The sequence below is a fragment of the Centruroides sculpturatus genome, unplaced genomic scaffold (assembly GCF_000671375.1).
Source record: "Centruroides sculpturatus isolate CEXI.00-Female unplaced genomic scaffold, Cexi_2.0 scaffold443, whole genome shotgun sequence".
Taxonomy (NCBI): Eukaryota; Metazoa; Arthropoda; class Arachnida; order Scorpiones; family Buthidae; genus Centruroides; species Centruroides sculpturatus.
This window is the reverse complement of record NW_019384892.1, coordinates 40555-62853: the sequence shown is the minus strand read 5'-3', so window position 1 is coordinate 62853 and position 22299 is coordinate 40555. Positions and strand designations below refer to the sequence as shown.

The window sequence follows — 22299 nt, the reverse complement described above, 5'->3', positions numbered from 1 at the left end:
ATCAACGCCCCGGGGCCCACCGAGTGTTTCACCGACAGCGTCCATCCACTAGTGACGAAAACCAACTTTTACGAACTTTATTTCGAACTTTATCCGTGCGCTTTGGGGTGCTACCTCGTCTAACAAGTAATCTGTAAGGAAAATTTCTATGTTTAATAAACGGTTACATGGTAAACCTGTCTCAGGCAGTCAGTTTGCGCCCACACGACTGAAAGAACCGCTCGGCTGTCGAACACCTCACCCCTAATCGGCTGACCTCACAATCAGGTGAATACAGAGAATTACCGAAAAATTAAACGGAAATAATCTGATGTAGAATAGAACGCATAAAATTTTAGGTTGAAAGTTTTGTCAAAGCCGTTAAGAACACAAAGCAAATATTCACTAAGCGAATATTTGCTTCGTGCGAATGATGACAACTATAAGTTCGTCGAAAGTCTTGCGATAAGAAAACGTACACGTAACGCCGACCTCAGTGTCTTCTCCATTTTATTTTATTATACAGTATTTTGACATGATAGTCATCCTATTGATCACTAAGAGATGGAAATAAAGTCATTGAACATTACCTATTTTGTGACATTTCTATTGTTTTTTTAACATTTATGAAATTTAACTCAATTATTTTAAAAAATTTTCCTTCATAAAAAAAAATATTAAAATTAAATTTCCAATTCATAGTAAATCTTAGAATCAAGAAAATACAGAATTTAGTCTTATCTAAGAAGAGAAATATAACTCCATAATATGTAAAAATTTTTAAATGTTAATATATAAATATAATATCTAAGACAACAAAGAAAAATGATTATTGAGAATTTTATCATTAATATTTATTTTAATGAGAATTTACAGTATTTCTTTCATAATGACTAATCTTAAAAAGGTACTTTTAATAATGATTATATATATTTTTAAAAACTTTTATGCATTAATTGTAATATAAAGTATTTTATCTTATTTAGACAGAAATTAGTTATTTTCAAATATTTTAATATACTACACTGTTTTAATAATAAAGACAATGGCAAATTCATAAAATTTTACATATAATAACATGTTTGTATCTGTAAAGAAATCTGGCTATTCAACATCATCTTCAACCAAAGAATTACTGTTCAAACGCTGTAAGTAAAAAAAAATACATGACTTGTATATAAAATTTTATTGAATTAAATTTCTGAGCAATATCATTTAACAACAGATCTAAATTGTCTGTGCACATTTAAATATAATATTTTTTACATTATCTTCAAAATCAGAAATTATTTGATTTTTTGCTAAATTTACAATACACAAATTACTGTGTTCAATTAATATTGCAAAATTTTTTTTGTATATTAATAAACTGTAAAAAAAATTAATACTACTGTTGTATATCAAAAATATACAACCATCAAAATAAACAAATAATCATACATTTATATTTTAAAACTATTATCTTTGAATAATATTATCATGTTGAGTTTTGTGAGTTAAACTCGATTAACACTAGTGGCTGTGAACTCTGCCGGACCAGAATCAAGGCATAGTAACCAAAACAAAACAAAAATTAAAAAAGTGTGTCTGCATTCAGGAATTTTCATAACAATATGACATGTATTCAATATGGTGGCCTTCTGTAGTGTGATGTATGTGTTTCTATTCAACTGTAATGTTCCCAGGCTTTTGTGTAGTGTGTGTGGTATGACACACATAGAGGAGTGAATGACAGATACAATAAGCACCCTATCCATCCTACACAGATGCCTTATTTCCTGGGTGCATTCTGTGTTCTTGCTGATTTTTTTCAGTGTATGTGTTTGTACATTGTGTGTATTTGGAACAGATATGTCTATAAAGTATGTGATTTTATTGTGTTTGTCAATGAGTGTGATGTCTGGTCTGTTGTGGGAAATTGTTTTATCTGTGATTATGGCTTTGTCATAGTACATTTTGTGCTTGTTGTTTTCCAATACTGTCTGTGGAATGTATTTGTAGTATGGTTCATGGATGTCTAAACATTTGTGTTTCTTTGCAAGCTCTTGGTATATTATATTTGCTACTTGATTAGGTCTATGTAAATAATCTGTGCCAAGAGCTTGCAACCAGAAGTGATATGTTGTATAGTTTCTGGAATGATGTGACATTTTCTGCATGTGTCATTTGTAGGGTTGACAACTCTCCTGGAAAAAAACTCTTAGTTTTAAAGTCTCCTGACTCCAGGAACACTATTAAAATCTCCTGGAATTTCATGCTGTTCACACTGAAAAAAAATTGGATCTGCTACTTCCCCCAACATTCAAAACATACAAAATGACATAGCAGCTAGTGACTTGGGCTCTGGCTCAGCAGCTGCTCTCCATCGATACAGCCACTGCACCAACAGATGCTGCTACTGAGCCAGAGCCCAAGTCACTATAGCTGCTAGCTACTACTGTTTTCATGTCAGTCAAGTCAACACGTGTCCAATCACTTGCCCGCACCTGGCTTTCTCCCACCATGCATCATTATTTGCATAATTGGTGGCTAGACTGAGACAGAAGATGAAAACACAAACTATTTTAATTTAATACATAATTACTTATATTTGTAAACGCTGTAAGTAGGTATGCAAGTATTGTTGTTGTTGCTTTGGTATTTATACAGCATAAATAGCATAATGTCGGATTCGGAAAGCTCAATGCAAATGACACCACTGAAAAAAAAAAAAAAAATCAAATATAGTACAAGCTTTGATGAAAACTGATTGAATGATCCTCTGTTTAGTACACGGCTTAGAAAACAAGACAATTTTACTGCTGAATGTAAATTATGCAGGACCGATATTTCAGTTAAATATGAAGGTAAAAGAGCTCCGATTGTGCATTCAAAATATAAAAAATGTAAGTTATTTTTCAAAAACAAGTATTCTGTGGCATCAATTTCTAGTTTCTTTGCAAAAAACATTCATGACATGAAGATCAAATAACTGCCACAGAAGTTACATCTGTGTATCATGGAATTAAACATCATCACAGCTACTCAAACAAAGATTGTTCAAATAAGTTGTTTCCTACATTATTTCCTGACTAAGAGGTTGCAAAGAAAATAGTGTGTGGCCAAACTAAAGCTACAGCTATTTGTGAAAATGTCATAGCCCCACTATCGCAAGAAATACTGCTATCTGAATTGCATGATTCAACATATTTTTCTGTTGGCACAGATTCTTCTAACAAAGGAAATTTTAAAATGTTTCCAGTTACGATGCAATGGTTTTCAGTTAAAGATGGTTTGAAATAAGGATTATTTGACTTTTATCAAAACGCTGCTGAAACTAGTGAAGCGATCAAAACACAGCTCTGTAAAGTTTTACAGGAAAATGGGTCATCATGGGAATCGGTACCTTCACTATCTATGGTAATGCTTCAGTTAACTATAGAAATCATAACTCAGTTTTTCAAAAACTTAAGACTGAAAATCCAAATATTTTGAAGGTGAATTGTAAGTGCCACATTTTACATAATTGTGACAAATATGCATTAAAAACATTGCAGTTTGATATGGAATCGTTTGTATTGAAAGTTTGCAGTGACTTTTCCACGTTTGCCAAACAAACTGAAATTTAAAGAATTCTTTGATTTCGCTCATTTAGAGTACAAACCTATTCTCTGCCATGTGCCAATACGATGGCTCTCTTTGCTTCCAGCTTTAGAAAGAATTCTTTTGAATTGGCTGGCATTGAGAGAATATTTTCTTAATGAAGGTGATGATGAATTGTACAGCAATAATTTGGAGGGCCTTTAAAGATGAGAACTGCTTCTGCCATTTTATTCACAACATAATGCAAATTTTTGATGTTTCTATAAAAAAACTGGAAAGTGACTATATTACGTGCACTGAACTACAGATGACTATGACAGAATTGCAAAACAAAATTACTAACTGAAAGAACAATAAGTTTTACAGTCAGCAATGCAATGTCTGAAGAAGTTGACAGTTAGTGATCAAAATACTTTTAAAGAACATGCAGAAAAATACTTGGAGCAACAATGTTTGACTTATTTGAATAAGTGGTATGAATTTTATGACTCCACAATTATTTACAAGAAATATGACACCATTTCCAATGAAATTTCCCATTTAGCAAATTGCTCTTCCACTCCAACATGTTGAAAATTTTAAATTTCCACATTCTGCAGCATGAACCAATTTTGATAATTGAATAGAATCATTTTCCAGCTTTTTCATTATTCACTATCAGTACAGTATGAGTTAATCTTTAGAATGACTTCAGTCTTTCATGTGACTAGAGTTTGGAGAAAGGAGAGAAACTTTATGAATTTTAGCATGTTCCACTATAGTGGTGAAGTGCTTGTGTTAGGACTTTTGTCCGTTGAGCGAAGCTGTCCGTCTGTGAGATTTCCATGTGCATGCGCAATGACTTCAATTTTGTTACCTAAGTGTTATGTTCTGTTCAATCCATTCGTGCATGCGCAACAACTACTTGATTCCTAGAATTTATAAAGTTTATATTAAATAAAATTAATATTTGATTTGCTTTTGTGGAGCATGCTATCAGAGCAGCTTGACCAAGCTTGTTTAAAAGCATATGAGTTAATTTCACAATGTCTTACTTTCCCTTTATATATTATTTTGTTAAGAATTACACATACAAATTCAGTTCAGTTGTACAGTGTTAAATTTGAACCATACAGTACTTTTGTGATAACTACATTCACTATGAAAGCAATTCAAAAGTAGTTTCACTTATTTGTTTTTTTTCTCACTTATATATTTTTTTCAATACCCTTAAAAAATGTATAAAATAGGATTTGACTGTAATTACAGATTAATAAAGAATCAACAAAATTTGTTCCAAAAGCATATATATTCTCAAAGTGTTCTCAATACATAACACTTAATTTTACAATTCTTAAATAAAAATGGCACCTTATAAAAAACTGAAGAGGCTACAATAATTGAATTTTAACTAAAAAAAAAAATAAAAATAAATAATAATAATAATAATTTTATTCATTCATTTAAAATTATTTTTTAAAACAAAATACAATGGCCATACACAAAATGTTTAGCCAGTGGAAGAAGGGAAGAGGGGAAGGGAAGGAGGAGGGTGAGGAGATAGAGAGAAGAGAAAGAATTTGAATTATTGCAATATCTTAGCAATAACTTCTGTCAATACTGTGAAAATGTGACTTTATAACTAAAAGTCATCATGTCATTAGCATCAACACAAGCAACAGAAAAAAAAAAAAAAAACAGTTCAGAAAAAAGAAACAGTTCATTTGAAGAGCAGTTCAAAAGTTACTGTATTCATTTGGAAGTCCTATGAACTTCCAAACAAACTCCTGTCCAGTGTGGTGTAAGTGCCCTGATATAACTAGTGGAAAGAGGTTTATCTAAAACAGGGGTGTCCAACCTTTTTGTTTCTCTGGGCCGCATTGGAAGAAGTCAAGGAGTTTTGGGCCACAAGTATATATTATATATACTTGTGGACCAATATACAAGTATATTTAAGGATTAACATGTCTAGATTATAATAATAAGTATTAAATCTTTATCACAAANAAAAAAAAAAAAAAAAAAAAAAAAAAAAAAAAAAAAAAAAAAAAAAAAAAAAAAAAAAAAAAAAAAAAAAAAAAAAAAAAAAAAAAAAAAAAAAAAAAAAAAAAAAAAAAAAAAAAAAAAAAAAAAAAAAAAAAAAAAAAAAAAAAAAAAAAAAAAAAAAAAAAAAAAAAAAAAAAAAAAAAAAAAAAAAAAAAAAAAAAAAAAAAAAAAAAAAAAAAAAAAAAAAAAAAAAAAAAAAAAAAAAAAAAAAAAAAAAAAAAAAAAAAAAAAAAAAAAAAAAAAAAAAAAAAAAAAAAAAAAAAAAAAAAAAAAAAAAAAAAAAAAAAAAAAAAAAAAAAAAAAAAAAAAAAAAAAAAAAAAAAAAAAAAAAAAAAAAAAAAAAAAAAAAAAAAAAAAAAAAAAAAAAAAAAAAAAAAAAAAAAAAAAAAAAAAAAAAAAAAAAAAAAAAAAAAAAAAAAAAAAAAAAAAGAAAGTAGCCACATTTCGTGCAAATGTAGCCAAATCTTGCAACGTTGGAAGAAATACTAAATAAAGCTGGAGTTGTGACTCAAAGGATTAGCGAGGTTGAGGCTGAAGTTTTAAACGCGAAAACATGTACGTTGGGCGTTCAGTACCGCTTTCCTGTAAGCTTAGAAGTTTGACAATGATGTTTGGAATGTCGAGCATGATTCCACCGACTCTCCAAACACCATTTTTAAACTTCTAGGCTTACAGGAAAGCAGCGCTGAATGTCCGACATACACGTTTTCACGTTTAAAACTTTGGCCTCAACCTCGCTATTATAGATCCAAATGCAGAGAAAGGAGAGAAAAGACAAAAGATAAAGAAGTGAGAATAGTTGAAAAATTAAGGGTCAATATTTGCATAACAGAAAGTCTATTTAATCTTTCTCACTACTTTTTATCTTTTGTCCTTTCTCACCTTTCCTCCTTTTCCCAAATTTGGGTCTATAATCCTTTGAGTCACAACTCCAGCTTTATTTAGTAATCTTTCCTCATTCACATATATCCAAGTATTTGAAAATATTTCCTTTCCACTCAAAAATAAAATATGAATAAAGGTTTACAACTTTATGAAACTTCTTTTTTGAGTTTATGCCGTTGAAATAAATACATAATAAAAAAATTAAAACATTTGTTGGTTTTGTTTACATGTTTATTGGGCCGCATGTGGCCCGCAGGCTGGACACTCCTGATCTAAAAGAACCAACTCAAAAGATCTCAGATTATTATTTTAACTTTTGATTAAAAATTTGATTTTTTTTGTAAATACTGGTTAATTATTGGTATTACTGACATATACCTATAGTCAATTTGTCCTTAAGTAGATTATTATATATATATAATTCAAATTTAAATTTTTGTTAAAAGCATTAAGCTAACATTTGAATAATATAGAGCACAAGGATCTAAGTGACATTTCCTAAAATATCCAGTTTAATAAAGTGATGGTACTTAAACAGGTAACAGTATATAGGTAAATCTTATATGACTGCAATAGTTAGATTCGTATAATTCTATATTACTCATTTCAAATTTATATAATTCTGAAAATGTTATCATATTCTATTGTTAAACTATATTAATTTTAAACATATTACAGAAACATTTATGAACTAAATTATTTTAGGAATGGCTTTGTCTGGCTATGATAAATATTAAACAAAAAATTTCAATTTAACTGAATATAAATTATTATATGAAAATTTTATTCTAGTAATTTACTGTTAGAAAAATAGGTGTGTGGATTACTATTGTAATCTATACCAAAATTCATAAATTTCAAAAAATAGAACTTTTTATTTAACTGAAAATTTATACATGTTTCTTACATGTATTCAGTAATTGTCAGCAAAAATAAAGAAACAGAAAAATAGAAAAGTAAAGAAATTTATTACAGTTATCATTTCACCCTTATTATAAATATTTATTTCAAGCTCTATTTGAATGCTTATTGCAGAACATTTTCCAAACTTTTTCTTGATGATTTATTGAGTTTTACTACATTCATTACATCAACCCAGAATACAATGTAGTTTTTCATGAGTAATGTTTTGAAGTTCTTCATTTCCCAATAAAAATTTTGCCCTTCTTCATATTTCAGAAGGAATATTTGGGATATCAATATCAGAATCTAAAGTTTTATCAGTTTACAGGCAATATTTTCTATAAAATCTTGTTTCTCTATATTTTCTTCTTTGTGATTAGCTCATAAATACACAATATATTGATGCCATCAACATTATAAATAATTAAAAACAATGTATAAATTAGAGAGTATCAGAAGCTAGGTCATTAGTCTCTTAACAGCTACTATGAGACAGGTATATAACTCAACAGAAAAAAATATATGGATAAAATAATATTGATGGATGTAATCAATATGCCTAATGGAGTTAATCTTAACTGTTATCTAAGAGCCGCTGTAAACCACAGGATGCGAGAGCTAGCATATGCTCGGTCACGCTCCCAAGCCCCACCTTTTTTCCCATGAGGCTATGAGCCATTTTTGCTAGGTAAGCTACGCGGGCAAGAAGCAGCTGCAAACTACACAACATTTGCTCATGTAATGTAATCCGCATGACTTCGATTCCACAGATGTGGATTGGCTATAGAACAAAGATTTTATTATAATCTATACTTGTAATCAGTCAGTTTTCATTCCGAACTTTGAAACAGCATGAGAAAAACATGTTTACTAGTTAAGCCTAACTAGGTTTAACTAGCTGAAAACTATTTATATATTACTATTTATATACAACGTTTATACTATTTTCTTTTCAATACTGAATGTATTAATCATGTAATTTACGTACAGTACATCGATAAAATTCTATTATTTCTTTTTTGAAATGTGACATGTTCATGTAGTCATCCATCTTCGCCGCTCTCTCTTGTTAGCGTGACTGCTCTAGCTGTTGAATTCTGTCAACAGTGAGCATACTCTCGTATCGCTACGCTAGCAAAGGAAAAACCGTGGGGCAAGAACAAAGGGGAGGAGTCTTTGATATCATCAGTTGTGCTAGCACACGTTTGCTTGCGTTTTGCTCTCGCAAAGCGCTAGTTTGCGGCGGCTCTAATTTAATATATATTTAGTTCATTTTGGTTTCAAAATTTCTTCAGAATAAATAATGCATTACAAAATAAAATTCTCCATATTTCATAAGAAGTTTAAATTCAAATTTCCAAATTCTTTGAATAATCTCTTTCATAATATTAAAAAAAAGTAATAATAATACAGTCATCAGATTTTCATCATTACAATAATTTTGTTTCTCACGTACTTTACTTTCCATTACATGTTACACCAATTTCTGATTATTTGGAATTATTTGCTTTAGTTTATCTATTTCAATTATACAACCTATTTATTAATCATGATATTTTTATGGTCTTTTATACTTATATAATATAATAAACTCATTTTTACTTTCCTGGCTGTTACAGAATATAACAGGGAAAGTATAGTGATTGGTCAAATTTTGATCCTGGTTCATTATTTATGCAGAAGAAAAAATCTTACAAAATTGTGTTTGTCATTTATTTTGCATTATATCTAAACTGGATAAACCAAAAATTTTGAAACTTGGCATAGTATGGTAAATAGGGTATTGATACTATTAAATTTTGATGGTAGTTCAAGAAGGTGGAGAGATAGAGGGGTTGACATGTCATATCTTAATTGGAGTCAGAATGAAATTTTACTTGTTATTGGCATTAACAATTTTTTAAAACTCATCTCTACCCTGAGAATTAAATCTTTGCCTTTCATAACGATTAATAATATAAAAATTGATTTTGTAATAAAATCTCAGAACAGGTGACACTACATGCAATTTTAATTTTATGTAATGTATCTTAGTTTTTTTAAATAGAGAAATTTCTCATAATTCAACAAAATTATTATTCTTAGATTTTTGCTATTTAAATTTATATTATAGTATAATTGAAAATTATCAGACTTCTTAATGGTCCCATTAATCTCCTCTTTGAGTGCCAGGAAAGTCAAACAGCAGCCCTTGCCAGCTTTTATTGAATATCAGTACTGTATCCAATGAATCATTGATAAATCTATAATTTGCTTTCTTTTATAATATTTTTCTTATACAATACACTAAATAAAATAATAATAAAAAACAAACAAGTATTAAAGCAATATGAGCATAATAAAAATTTAAGAGATTAGAGAATTTTCTTTTATCTAATCCAATATAAGTTATTTTATCAAGTATATAAGAAAAATATCAATTAGCATAATTAATATATTAGTTAATTTTTTAACACTACATAAAAAATAAGAAATTATGTTACAATCATTATAAATCAATTGTGTGTTTAATTTCTTATTAGTTTTATTTAAAATATGTATAATTTAATATTATTCCAGCAACAAATGAATTGTAAACTTTAAAAAAATTAGGTTAAAAATATTTACATAATTATAGTCAAAGATTCATTTTCCATTGTTTCAAATGAAGTAATATGATAGTTGAAAGTATTGTCTAAAAGAAATATAGAAATTAATCTTATTCAGAACATTTATTATTGCTATTACTCCATTTTTATTAAAACATCATATCTCACTTCACATCTGTATTAGGTCTAGGTTATCACATCTTAATGTGATACTAATTAGGCAAGAAATTCTCATTAGTTATAAAAATTCAATTCATTTGTATGTTCTTAGTTACTATAAGAACTAGTATTATAATTAATATTTACTTGACTAATTGCTGGTAATCTTTGTATTAGCATATGGAACACTTGTGGAGGAAGAGTTTGCTGTAATACTTGAAGCAATTGCTGGGGTTGTCCACATACTGCTACAGCATTACTAAGATGTTCAACACCATTTTCAATTTCTCCTAAAATAATTAAAATTTTTATTACATTTGATATAATTATATATGTATTAACAATTATCAATAATAATTTATATGTACTTATTTTATATTTCATATATAACATATTTAATTTTAAATTATTATTTTATATAGCATACAATTTCAATTTAAATTTACTTATAAGTTAAATATAGTTAAGTAGTGGTCATTGTGTTGATTGTTGATATGTTAACACTCGTGATTTCTTTTTTATCTATATAGTATCTGTGGTTTAAAGCACAGTTTTTAAGTAGTTAAAATTTTCTAATATTTTCTGAAGTATTGTTGTACAATTCCATAAAAAACAGCACTCAAACCAAAAATTGAATTAAAACATTTTTATCTAATTTTATTACTATGCCTAGATTATTAACACATATGCCAGTCAAAGTTTACAAAAAGCTGGTCATTTGAATATACTGCACATCTTTTTAAAACAATGCAAGTTCAAGAATCTATTTCTAACTTCTATCTACAACATTCACCGCCCTGTGAAGTGCACCTTATTATCAACAAGAATTAGATTGATGTGTCTCACAAAGGCAATATGCATTGCTAGAAGACAAAGCTACTTGTTATCAGATGAGCTAGTTTTCTTTGGAAGATAACTTAGCCTATATAAATAGGCCCCAAAATTGCTACAAGAAATCAATGTATGGGTTGTACTACTGGCAGAATTGGTCTCCAGTACACTTAGAAGAAAATACCACAAAAAACTTCAATAGTTCATGTGGTTTCAAGGACAGGATAGAAACAGGCAAACCAGAGTGAACTGATTTGTTAGAATATTTCACTACCAGAACATCTATTAAAAGCTACTGAACTAAGATCAATGTACACCCTGCCTTCTTCCCATGTCAAACCAGAAACATACATCCAGACAATGAGAACCTCATTGAAGGAATAGAAGACATACACAAAGATGATTTTTGATGGGAAACAGCCCTATTCTTAACACCAAACAACATAAGAACACTGCAGTGGAAATATCTGAAATCCAGAAGATGGTTAAACTTCAATGACGTGGTAGTAGTCAAAATTGAAATACTTAAATATATCAAGAACACAAAATGCAAAACAGCACAAACAGACTTCCTGTAAAAGTTACAAAACAGAGCCTGTCATCTCACACATGCATACACCATTAGCTGGAATTTTAAACTTAAGAAGTTTCGTTGTACAGTCGACCCCTGTATAACACTGTTGATTTTTCTGTTTTATATGAATTCCATGTTGTATGAGTCACTTAGATTTTACAAATACGTGTGCTGGACTGTGAACGGCTCACGTATTTGTAAAATCTAAGTGACTCGTACAACATGGAATTCATATAAAACGGAAAAATCAACAGTGTTATAGGGGGTCGACTGTACAGGTAACCCCTGTATAACACAACACTTCTATAGCACGGATTCACTCTAACACGGTTCGAGAATTGGTACCATCCCCCGTATAACATGGTACTTTTATAGCACGGATTTACTCTGACATGGTTCAAGAATTGGGTAAAACCCTCGTACAACAGGAAATGTAATAAATTTTTACATACTTAAGTAATAATAGTTCACGAAAATAATAATTTTCGTGAACTATTAGTACTTAAGTATGTAAATTTTCTCTTCTCGCCTTCTGTCGATACACGTGGTCCTTCTCGAAACTTGTTTCAATGTTGCCAGATCGCGACGCTTCTGCTTCTGATGTTGCCGAATGTTTTTCCCTTATTCCATACTTGCTTTATTCTTCATAAGTGCTTAGCACCATATAAGGAAATTTATAAAGACCTTTTAACTAGAAGCAAGCAATCTAAAATTACATACATTTTGCAAAAGGTAAAGCATGGATCTGAAGATAATGCAGAAAAATGCTCAGAGGATAAGGATAACTTGCCAAAAAGAAAACGCTCTCGGTTAATTAATAGTGTTTTTAGTGATGACGAAGAAAACATTGTTTAATTTATATTAATATGTATCACTTAAAAAATTTTAATGAAGATATTTATCTTAATTATGAAAATATACTAGCATGTTTTTTAATTTTTGGAACCTAACCCTCCTTTTCGTATTAGTTCTTTGTTTCGTATAACACGGATTCGCATAACACGGCAATTTTTTGGAACGTAACTACCGTGTTATATGGGGGTTACCTGTATTTAGGTGGTTGATATTTTATTAATTTGAGAATTTTGTTACAGTTGTTGCAGAGGAAACACTGCCTTTGTAAAGATATGTAATATTCATTATTGGATTAAACATAAATGTTTAATACAATAATGTTTAGACTATACACATTTTTCTACAATATAATTTTTCAGTGTTATCTATTCATGTCAAGCACCAATATTTGATTGATTGTTTCAACAATTTTGTCATTGTAGAAATGTTCCTTATCATTTATGAATTCATTGAACACATTATTTTTTTATTAAAAATTGTTTTTGTTTAAAAATAATAATTGACATCTGTAACAGAAAGGCTGAATAAGATTCCCATCATGTTATGCAATTTACCTGAATGGATAAAATTCATATAAATTATACATAATATTAATCAATGATAGCCAGATGACAGCAGTCAAGGTGGCACTTTGGAAGACCAGGGATTGAATCCAGATGGGTCAAAATAGTCTAAGAATTTTTCAGATGGTGGTTTGTCTGTATATGTTGTGCCACATTCCTCACCACCCGGCCTGACTGAATCCACAATGGGCTTGCTAAAAGAAGCCCTCTTAGTGCTCACGGAAGAAAGAATTTAAATAATTAAAATACTAATCAATCAACAATTATATAAAATTAAAATGAATATTAATGAAAATTCCATAATTTTGGTAAATAACATTTCTATCACAAAACTTTACCAAAAATTGCCAAAATCAGCTATAAACATTATTGCTATTAGTTGTGTTATATTCTAGAAATCATAAAAATTTTTATGCTGTAAAATTTGATGGTCTCTTCTAAAAATGAATATAATATAATATACATAGTAGAATATATTATTAATTATTCTTAACACAATTTTAACATACTTTAACATAATTATTACTACTAACTATACATGAAAACAGAAAATGAAAAGTATGATTTTTAACTATATAACAACTATACTTTGAATTATTATTTAAAATAAACTCTGATAAAGAAATCATTTTCAAATCTTTAACAATCCATTTTCAAGGGTTAAAAACACATTTCAATAATTTGTTTTGTATCATTAAAAATTATTTGTAGGATTACATCTTCAAATAAGCATTTCAGATTGTAACTATAGCAACCTAAATAAGCTAAAGATAAACAAAAATATATGTACATTTTGTGTCAGGATTCAAATTTTTTTTTCAAATTAATGCAATTTTTACATAAAATAATTGCAAATTATATGGCTTTATACATTTTATCCTTGAAAATTTATTTTTGGTAAAAAATAAATTTAATTAAAGTTTTTTACTTTTGGAAAAGTAAGATTATTATGAATAATTTGACATATTAAGTAATTTAATAAATTCAAAAAATTATTTTAAAATTTCTGGAGTTGGCACCTGTGCAAACTGGATGTTTAAGCAGACAGAATGATAAAAGATCACTGTACAAACTAATTCATAAAGTCATAAGGTCTGTCATAAGTTATATTACTGTTTTGTTTATTTTTTCATTTGGCTTAAATAAAATGACTTTTTCAGCACTATATTTGCTGATTATACTATTGCACAGTACATTTATTTTCCTGAAAATTTTTTAAACCAGCAGTAATACATGAAGTCTGGAAATGAATTACAAATTTAACATTGAAAATGGAACTCAAAATTCAAGAAATATATATACAGTTTCCAGGTGAAGTGCCACTAACTATGTAATTCTATGGCATTAGTTGTATGATGCCTCTTTATCTGCCTATTATAAGTGTTGTAATTGGAAAGTGGGAGTTTTAATTGTTTCCATTAAATATTTGTATTGTATTATTTATCATCATTAATAAAATTTGCCTAATTTTTATACTTTACAGTTTTTTTAATGTTTTGATATCATTCCCTGTTTACTTAATATAGGCCTATACCTTATGTTTTATTTTAATTTAAATAAATTTTACTTTATAGTTGCATTATGCAAGATGAAAAGTCTAATGAGTGGAAAAGATCATCAGATAGTTGACCAGTTAAGCTGTCAGACTACTACTCTACTGGATTGGGAATGGATATGTACAGGTCAAAAAAATCAAATTTTTTAAGACAGAATAACATTGTAGAATAACTTCAATTTTGAGTGAAGTTATTCTACAAAGATTTGTCACCAGAGCAGCTGAAAATCTACATTTACCAGTGCTTATTTCTAGTAGATATAAAGCTCTATAGTCTCCCATGTGGTAATGATGGAAGATGATAGAAGACATCTATGGCATTACCAGTCCTAATTTTAAAAAACTTTTGTTTTTAATTGGATATTTTTTTATTAATTTTACAAGTAAGTTTTAATTTTGATGGCCCACAAAGAGAGGTCAATCATTGAAAAATTGTATTCTGGAACACTGAAAGTAAATTAATGATACTCTGTTTTCAACAGACTGTCTTCAAACAGACTGTCAGTCACTATTCATTCACTTTCACTGTTCCAGAGTACAGCTTTTGATAACCAACATTTCTTTATAGGCTGCTCCTTGGTTGCCAAAATTTTAAAAATTCCCTTTAAAAACAATGAAAAATATTGGAATTTTAATTTTAATGTTAATTACTATCCAGTGAAAAAAATAAATAGTAGATAGATATTTCAAAATAATTATCTATCTGTTGGATCTACCAGATTATCTATCAAGCTATAATAATGCTAATAACTAAGTAGTCAGATAGTTATTTACTGTGTATGGTAGATAGCTTTTATAATCTAATCATTTTTAAATAAATCAGCATAGTAGAATATATTAATTCAAGTATACTATTTCACTGTCACACATTTATGACAAATGCCATTTGGACTATATTCTAGTATCAAACATATGAATTTCTACTACTGAAAACGTTAGATGATAAATATATTGCCAGAATTTCCAATTCTAATGCTTTGATATATTTAAAAAATTTTGAAATACAGATTATAATATTTATTCTAAAAATATTAATTTATACCTTGTGTAAGTAGCTCTTCTCCCATTTGAATTTCTTGTATAAAAAATTTTTGCACACCTTCATAATCTTTCAAATCTGGAAACTAAAATTTATTTTATAATTAATAACTAATATACAGTTTTCACGTCAACTATATAAAATAAATGAAAATTGAATATACTTACACTTGAACAATACATCAAAAATAAACTCCATTTATATCAATAAATAGATGGCAGTATATTTCCCCTTCAATTTTTGAAGCAATTAAAATTCCAAAAACAATAAAAAAAATAAATGGATGTAATTTATAAGCAGAAGCTTATTCCAAATTTTGAGATTATGGATGCTGCTCAAGGCAAATTTGGGAAAACCAAGACACTTATTCTATTTTTTTTTTCCTAGAATGTGACACAGTTATCCTAGAATTACTTAAGTTATCTAATATTATCTAATCGAAATTATGCTGTAGGTATTATTATATTTATTTTTAAGTAACAAAACTGATTAATTTGGTACCAAGAGTCACTGCAGCATCATAAGCATCCCTGGATATGCCCATTTATGTCTTTAATGAATATAAAGCTTTTACTCAATTATGATATTTAAACCATATTTATATATGAGAAAAATATTGATTAAATAAGCTATTATTATGCAGATATGACAATGTGTAAACACACATTGTGAATTAGTTCTGTCCACAGTGAAATCTTTTAAAAATATTAGAATATTCATAAAAATGGATGGAAATAAGTTTTCTATTAAAAATATTGTATTCAGTGAGATATTTGAAAAGTAATATGTAAAAATTATAAACTGATTTAAAATAAAAAATATCTGATCTGAATTTTAAATAAATTTATTTCTCAAATTTTGAAAATCATTATTCCTTTCATAAATTAATTTTGTAAAGTTAAGAAAGAAGAGATGAATAGCATTTATAAAAATATTTAAAGATTTTAGTCAGTATGAATGCAATTCAAAATTCTAATGACCATGATAGCAAACTAATTGGTAAATCATATTCTGATTAAACTGAATATTTAACTGGCTAGTTCATATAATGATAAAATTTTTTTTAACATACATGATTTTTAAAACTTATGACAGCCAGAAAAGTAATGCAGCTTTCATTGCTAATTTTTTTTTTCTCATTCCCATGAGATTCGAGATTGATAGGTTCAACTGTATTTAGTGGTAACCAATCTAAAATGACAGGAAGAGATGTGAATAAATGAATTTTACTTAAAACTATGTAAGCTACATTGAACTATAAAATTTATTTTATCACAGGATTTTTCATAAACTATGTCATCTTTTATTAATTTGTTTCATTCTCCCAATCTTTTCCTTATTTCAGTAATGTAATCCTAACTTTCCCAATTTTTTCAATGTCTAAATTTGGGCATACACCATCTCTCAAAATTCATAAGTTAACTTGAAGAGGAAAATATCATGTATTACTTTCAACTGAATTTTGTCAATGCATTGTTTGAGATAGTTTTACAATAATTTTTGGGTTTCTATTCCACTTATATTTAAGAAATTTGACTACTTCCAATGTTATACCCCAGTTTAAAATTAACTAAAGTACACTGCAAAATGCAATACATTGCATTAAGATATATCAAATAATAAAAAAATAATTGTTTGTTCATTATTAATTAAGTTTTTGTAAAAAATTTATGGACTTTACTGAACAATAATGACAAAAACTAGAATTGCATGCTTTTCATTGTTAGAAAGCACATTTCTACTGAAACCACATACAAATTATAATTTTTCTCAGAAAAATCTATTAAAATTTGATGGTTCATGTAGTGTCACAAGTTAACAAACATACAATAACAACTTTGAAAAACATAATCAAATAAATTAAGAAATCACTTAAGCAGAAACATGGAATAGAAAGTTTTCAATTAATAGAGAGGTTGCAGCCAAAGTTTTCAATGTGAAAACGTGTACATCGGACTTTCAGAGCCATCTTCCTGTAATCCTAGAAGTTTGACAATGGCGTTTGGAATGTCAAACATGATTCCACTGACGTTTCAAACGCCATTGTCAAACTTCTAGGATTACAGGAAGGCAGCGCTGAACGTCCAATGTACACATTTTTGTGTTGAAAACATCAGTTGCAACCTCTCTAATAAGCTTCTATATTGAACATTAAGATAAAAGAAGAAATGAAATCAGTCAATTTTAATCAGAGCTACAGCATCAGAAGTAATTTATTTTCTTGAATATAAGTGAATTGAAAAATTTATTATAAGTTTAACAGATCTTTCTAAGAAAAATTTGAATTTAAATACAGTTGCCATAGAAACAAACATTTGACCAATAAGAAATGCTTGACAAAGTTATTAAGGCACAGAAAATAAATATCATCAATTCATAAAATATAATTATAGATTTAAATTGTTTGAAAAATTTATATTATATTAAGAAATATATACAAAAATTTGTTTAAAATTAAATAAGATACAACATACTTTACTGGTACTTTTTCCTCTTTGTTCTTTCTGCTGTCTTGATTTAGCTCTTTCTAAATTAGAAAAATAATAATAATGTTTAACTATTATTATCCATAATACAGTTAAATGACATTAGCTTTATAAATACAGACTACCCTAGGTTATGTAAATAATACATTCCATCAAATAGTCATTGTATCATGAACTACCATTTCCCATATATTTTTTTTTTATATTTAAAGAAAGTTCCATGAGGTGAGGTCACCTCACCTCATGGAAAGTTTTTGAGCAATGACCAATATGGTTTCACGCCCCAGTGTTTTGTAGAAGATGCCCTTATTAAATTGTGTGATACTATACAGCAAGGAAAAGAAAAGATTAATATATCTTAATATATCTAGATATCAGAGGGGCATTTGACAATGCATGGTGATTGTCAATTTTAAAATTTATCAGAGACCAAAGTAACACAAAATATTTTCTACTTGTTCAAGGATTTCTTAAAAGATAGAACAGCTGAGTTTAAATTGGTTTTTGTTAAAAAAATCAGTTCCTTAAATAAAGGCTATCCTCAAGACTATCCTACCCCTACTGTGGAATGTTATAAATGGCTTGCTAATTAAATCATCACAGTTTCTATTCATTGGGTATAAAATCAGCTATATCATTAAAAAATAATTAATTATTGACAATTTTCCAAATTTTCTTAAACCCCAGACATTTTTGGTCTTCACCTGGATGCCTGGACACATGATGCAAAAAACAAACAGACTGTAACACTCGGAACAGCCAAAAATCATATTAGTGGGATAGCCAAGTTGGATCATGTTAGGGTAAAAATCATATGACAGTCATATCTGCGATTTGTTTTATCATGAAATGGTCGTAACCTGGAATACACCTGTATTTTAAAAAGCTCATTAATATGACGTCAACAATTATAAATACAATAAGAAGCAAATAAAACAAATTTTTTAACTTTTTATTTTTAAAATCAATTTTCCTAAAGCCCCAGTACAATCTGAAGACATTTTCTGATGGATCTAATCATAGGATCTAATATAATGTTTATATTACACTAACATTTTTGTTAGCTGAGCTTCTGCTAAATTTCAGAGTGGATTTGACAAACTAGATGTCGATAGATAGAGATAGGTCTGCAGATATGTAATAAACTGTTTTTTTTTCATCTCCGACAACCCATTCAAGACATATTGAGGAGTTCCAAATTTCTGAAATTCCTCTATCATTTTATACAAAGTGTAATATGAAAATTTTCGCAAACAATCCAGTGTCGGGTTCAATGAATTGTTAGTCAGTAGTACTTGGCCAAAAGAATTTTGTTTTATTGAATTTACCATTATAATTGTGGTATATGAAGAAATTTTGTATTTCAGTTTTGTAGTTATTGTTGGGAAATTTACGTAGTCCAGACTACAAGTAACTTTTAATAGACATTAAATTCCAATTTTTTATTCTAAATTAACTCTTTCTATTCAAATAACTTACTTTCTCTCAATTTCTGTTTGAAGAGCGGATCGCTACGTCTCTTGTGGTCAAAATAGATGCAGTAACCAATAAAGAGAGTTCCACATACTCCAGCAACTGCATATATCGTGTTCCTCGATAAGCCTAACATTAGAATAGTTAAATATGACACCGATAATTACTCAAATGACGAAAAACTGCGTAAAACTAGTCACTAATTTATTAATTAATTTATGTTTAAGAACACTTTAATCATGCAAGTAAAATTAATTAAAATAAAAATTTCAATCACACACTTTGAACACCGAGTGATAACATGACTGAACTGAAAACAAAAAGCGGCGAGATTTCAACGCTCCTTCAGCGTTGCCAGATCTGAAGGTTAAAAAGTAGCGTGGCTGTGCTCCAAAAGTAGCGGATTTGAACTGTTTGTAGCCAAACAATAAAAATGAATTATTTTGCAACTATGCACTTTTACTAATAAAATAAGTTTGTAATGTATATATACATATACATGAATGAAATAAGTTTGTAATGTAATGTATATATACATATACATTACATTACAAACTTATTTCATTACATTACATACATATACATAAGTTTGTAATGTATATATACATATACTTATTTCATTAGTAAAAGTTCGGTGTATCTGCATTAATTTTCTCTAAATCAAAGCGAGTCATTCGCAGGCGAGGCAATTCATTTTTTGAACTTAGAGACTTAGCGACTGCGGCTTTTGTTTTCAGTTTTAAGGCCCCCTGTTTCCATTGTATCAAGAACTGTTGTATCAAAATTTAATAACTTTTGGATCACTTATTGGGAGAGAAAATTGTCAATTCCAACAGGATAATGTGCCATTCATGTATCAAAGTCAACTAAAAATTGGTAGTAACGGTGCGAACTCAACAAATGTCTAGCGTTGCCAGATCTAAAGTTATTAAAACGTAACAAGTTCGATACTCGTTTAATTCTTGTTTTAGTACTAAAAAGTACTAAAGAATTAAACGAGTATCGAACATGTTACGTTTTAGTAAATCTATCGTTCATTGCAAATAGAAATATTGAACAAACAAAACTTTAAGTAAAATAAAAAATATAAAAATGTGGCCGACGGTAATACATTTAATTTCATTACACTTAATTGTAAAAATATAAAGTTGCAAAGTTTAACAAAGATAAAGATACTTTGCTTCCGTTTTCCATCCGTCGTTCACTCCAGTAGACAAGCAAGCAGCGTTGCCAGATTTGGCTACTTTGCGCCAAATTGGGCTACTTATTTTTTAGTTTGGCGTTAAAAAAAGTATTTGGCGCACTGGCTACTTTTTTGGCTACAAAAATTTGACTTGGCTACATTTTGGGCTGGTTACACAAATTATTTCATCCTTTGTTTTGCGCACAGAACGGTAATATTTGTTGTGCTGTCTACTCGTTTTGTTTTTAAACATAGTATAATTTATATAAGTTTTATAATTTATTATTATTGGTATTAAAATGGAAGATGGACAAAGTATTCTCGGTCCTTTCGGAAAGAATGGCCTCAAGATAAAAATCTTAAAGGTGCTTGCTTACCTTTAAGATTTTTATCTTGAAGCCATTCTTTCCGAAAGGACCGAGAATACTTTGGGAAAATTTTCCTCATTAAGTTGCATTTTTAAATATTTTGGCAAATGGCGTAATTTTAAATTTACTTAATTAAATTTAAACTTTTTAAAAAGATAGCTCCAGTAAGTATTCAGTCATGCTTGACAGGAGACTTTTTAGTTTACAATAACTTATTTTTTAAAGAAAATTTACTATAAATTCCAGATAAATGATATCCTAGAAAGAAAGAAATAAGAAAAGAAAATGCATCTATAAACAAAAATGACTAATGGCAAATGCTATGCTATACGGAATGGTACCAAACATGGTTACTAGGGCCTAATTTTTATAAATTTTAATTGTTTTTGATAAAATTAGTAACAAATAACGTTACGCTAATTGCAACTTTTTGCCAATGTCAGCTTCTTGTAAATGTCTTCTTATATAGTGTTACGTGTAACATACAAACTTCATATATTACAAGAATGCTATTATTCCTCAACAACAATCAAATGAGCAAAATGTTGAAACAAAAGTAATGAACATGAAGTACTAAAATTTAAAATTATCACGTTGAAAAATCACTGGTAAGATCATCATCTTCATCAGAATCTTTTTCACTAGAATGTTTTTGTATGGTTGAAGCAGATGATGATTTCCAAGTTTAACATTTATCGCTGTACTGTAAGAACTCGATTTTGTAGTTTAGTTTTCATTAAATTCAATTGCAAAAAAATACGTTCAACTGCTGCATTTGAATGAGGAAGCAATAAAAACATCTATTTACTGTCAAAGTAAAGTAAAAAAATATAGAAATATAGAAAAAAATGAATGTTTTGAAAGGAAAGGTATTAGGATTTCATGAATGGTACTAGGAAAATGGTGTTGGGTATCTTGGTACTGGGACAAGTAAAAAGGCACTAGATTAGTGCAAAAGTACTAGGTAAAACAACATCTGGTACAAAAGTAGCCCAAAAGTAGCCAACTGCTCGAGCAGTTGGCTACTTTTGGGCTACTTTTTAAAAATGATTTGGCTACAAGGGCAAAAAACATCTGGCAACGCTGCAAGCAAGGTCGTCTCCATGCTTGTGAAGTTGTGGATTGTCTACTGGAGCGAACGATGTGACGAAAGTGGCCAGCGAGTTGTTACATAGATGAGTCGAATGTAACGGATAATCACGTTGTTGAATATATCACTGTTGCAAGTTATGTGTTCACAGATAGTGAGTA

General features: G+C 28.6%; 1 protein-coding gene across 1 annotated transcript; it reads right to left on the bottom strand.

Annotated features, from left to right (window-relative positions):
• Positions 1-1013: 1013 nt before the first annotated feature.
• LOC111631294 (mitochondrial import receptor subunit TOM20 homolog) lies at positions 1014-19897 on the bottom strand. Its single transcript, XM_023375514.1, has 6 exons — positions 19779-19897; positions 19504-19626; positions 18013-18065; positions 15542-15623; positions 10269-10411; positions 1014-1125 (listed from the first exon to the last, which is right to left on the bottom strand). Exons 1-6 carry the CDS (start codon positions 19798-19800, stop codon positions 1084-1086), a joined length of 465 nt encoding a protein of 154 aa, XP_023231282.1. The 5' UTR covers positions 19801-19897; the 3' UTR covers positions 1014-1083.
• Between the last annotated feature and the right edge of the window lie 2402 nt (positions 19898-22299).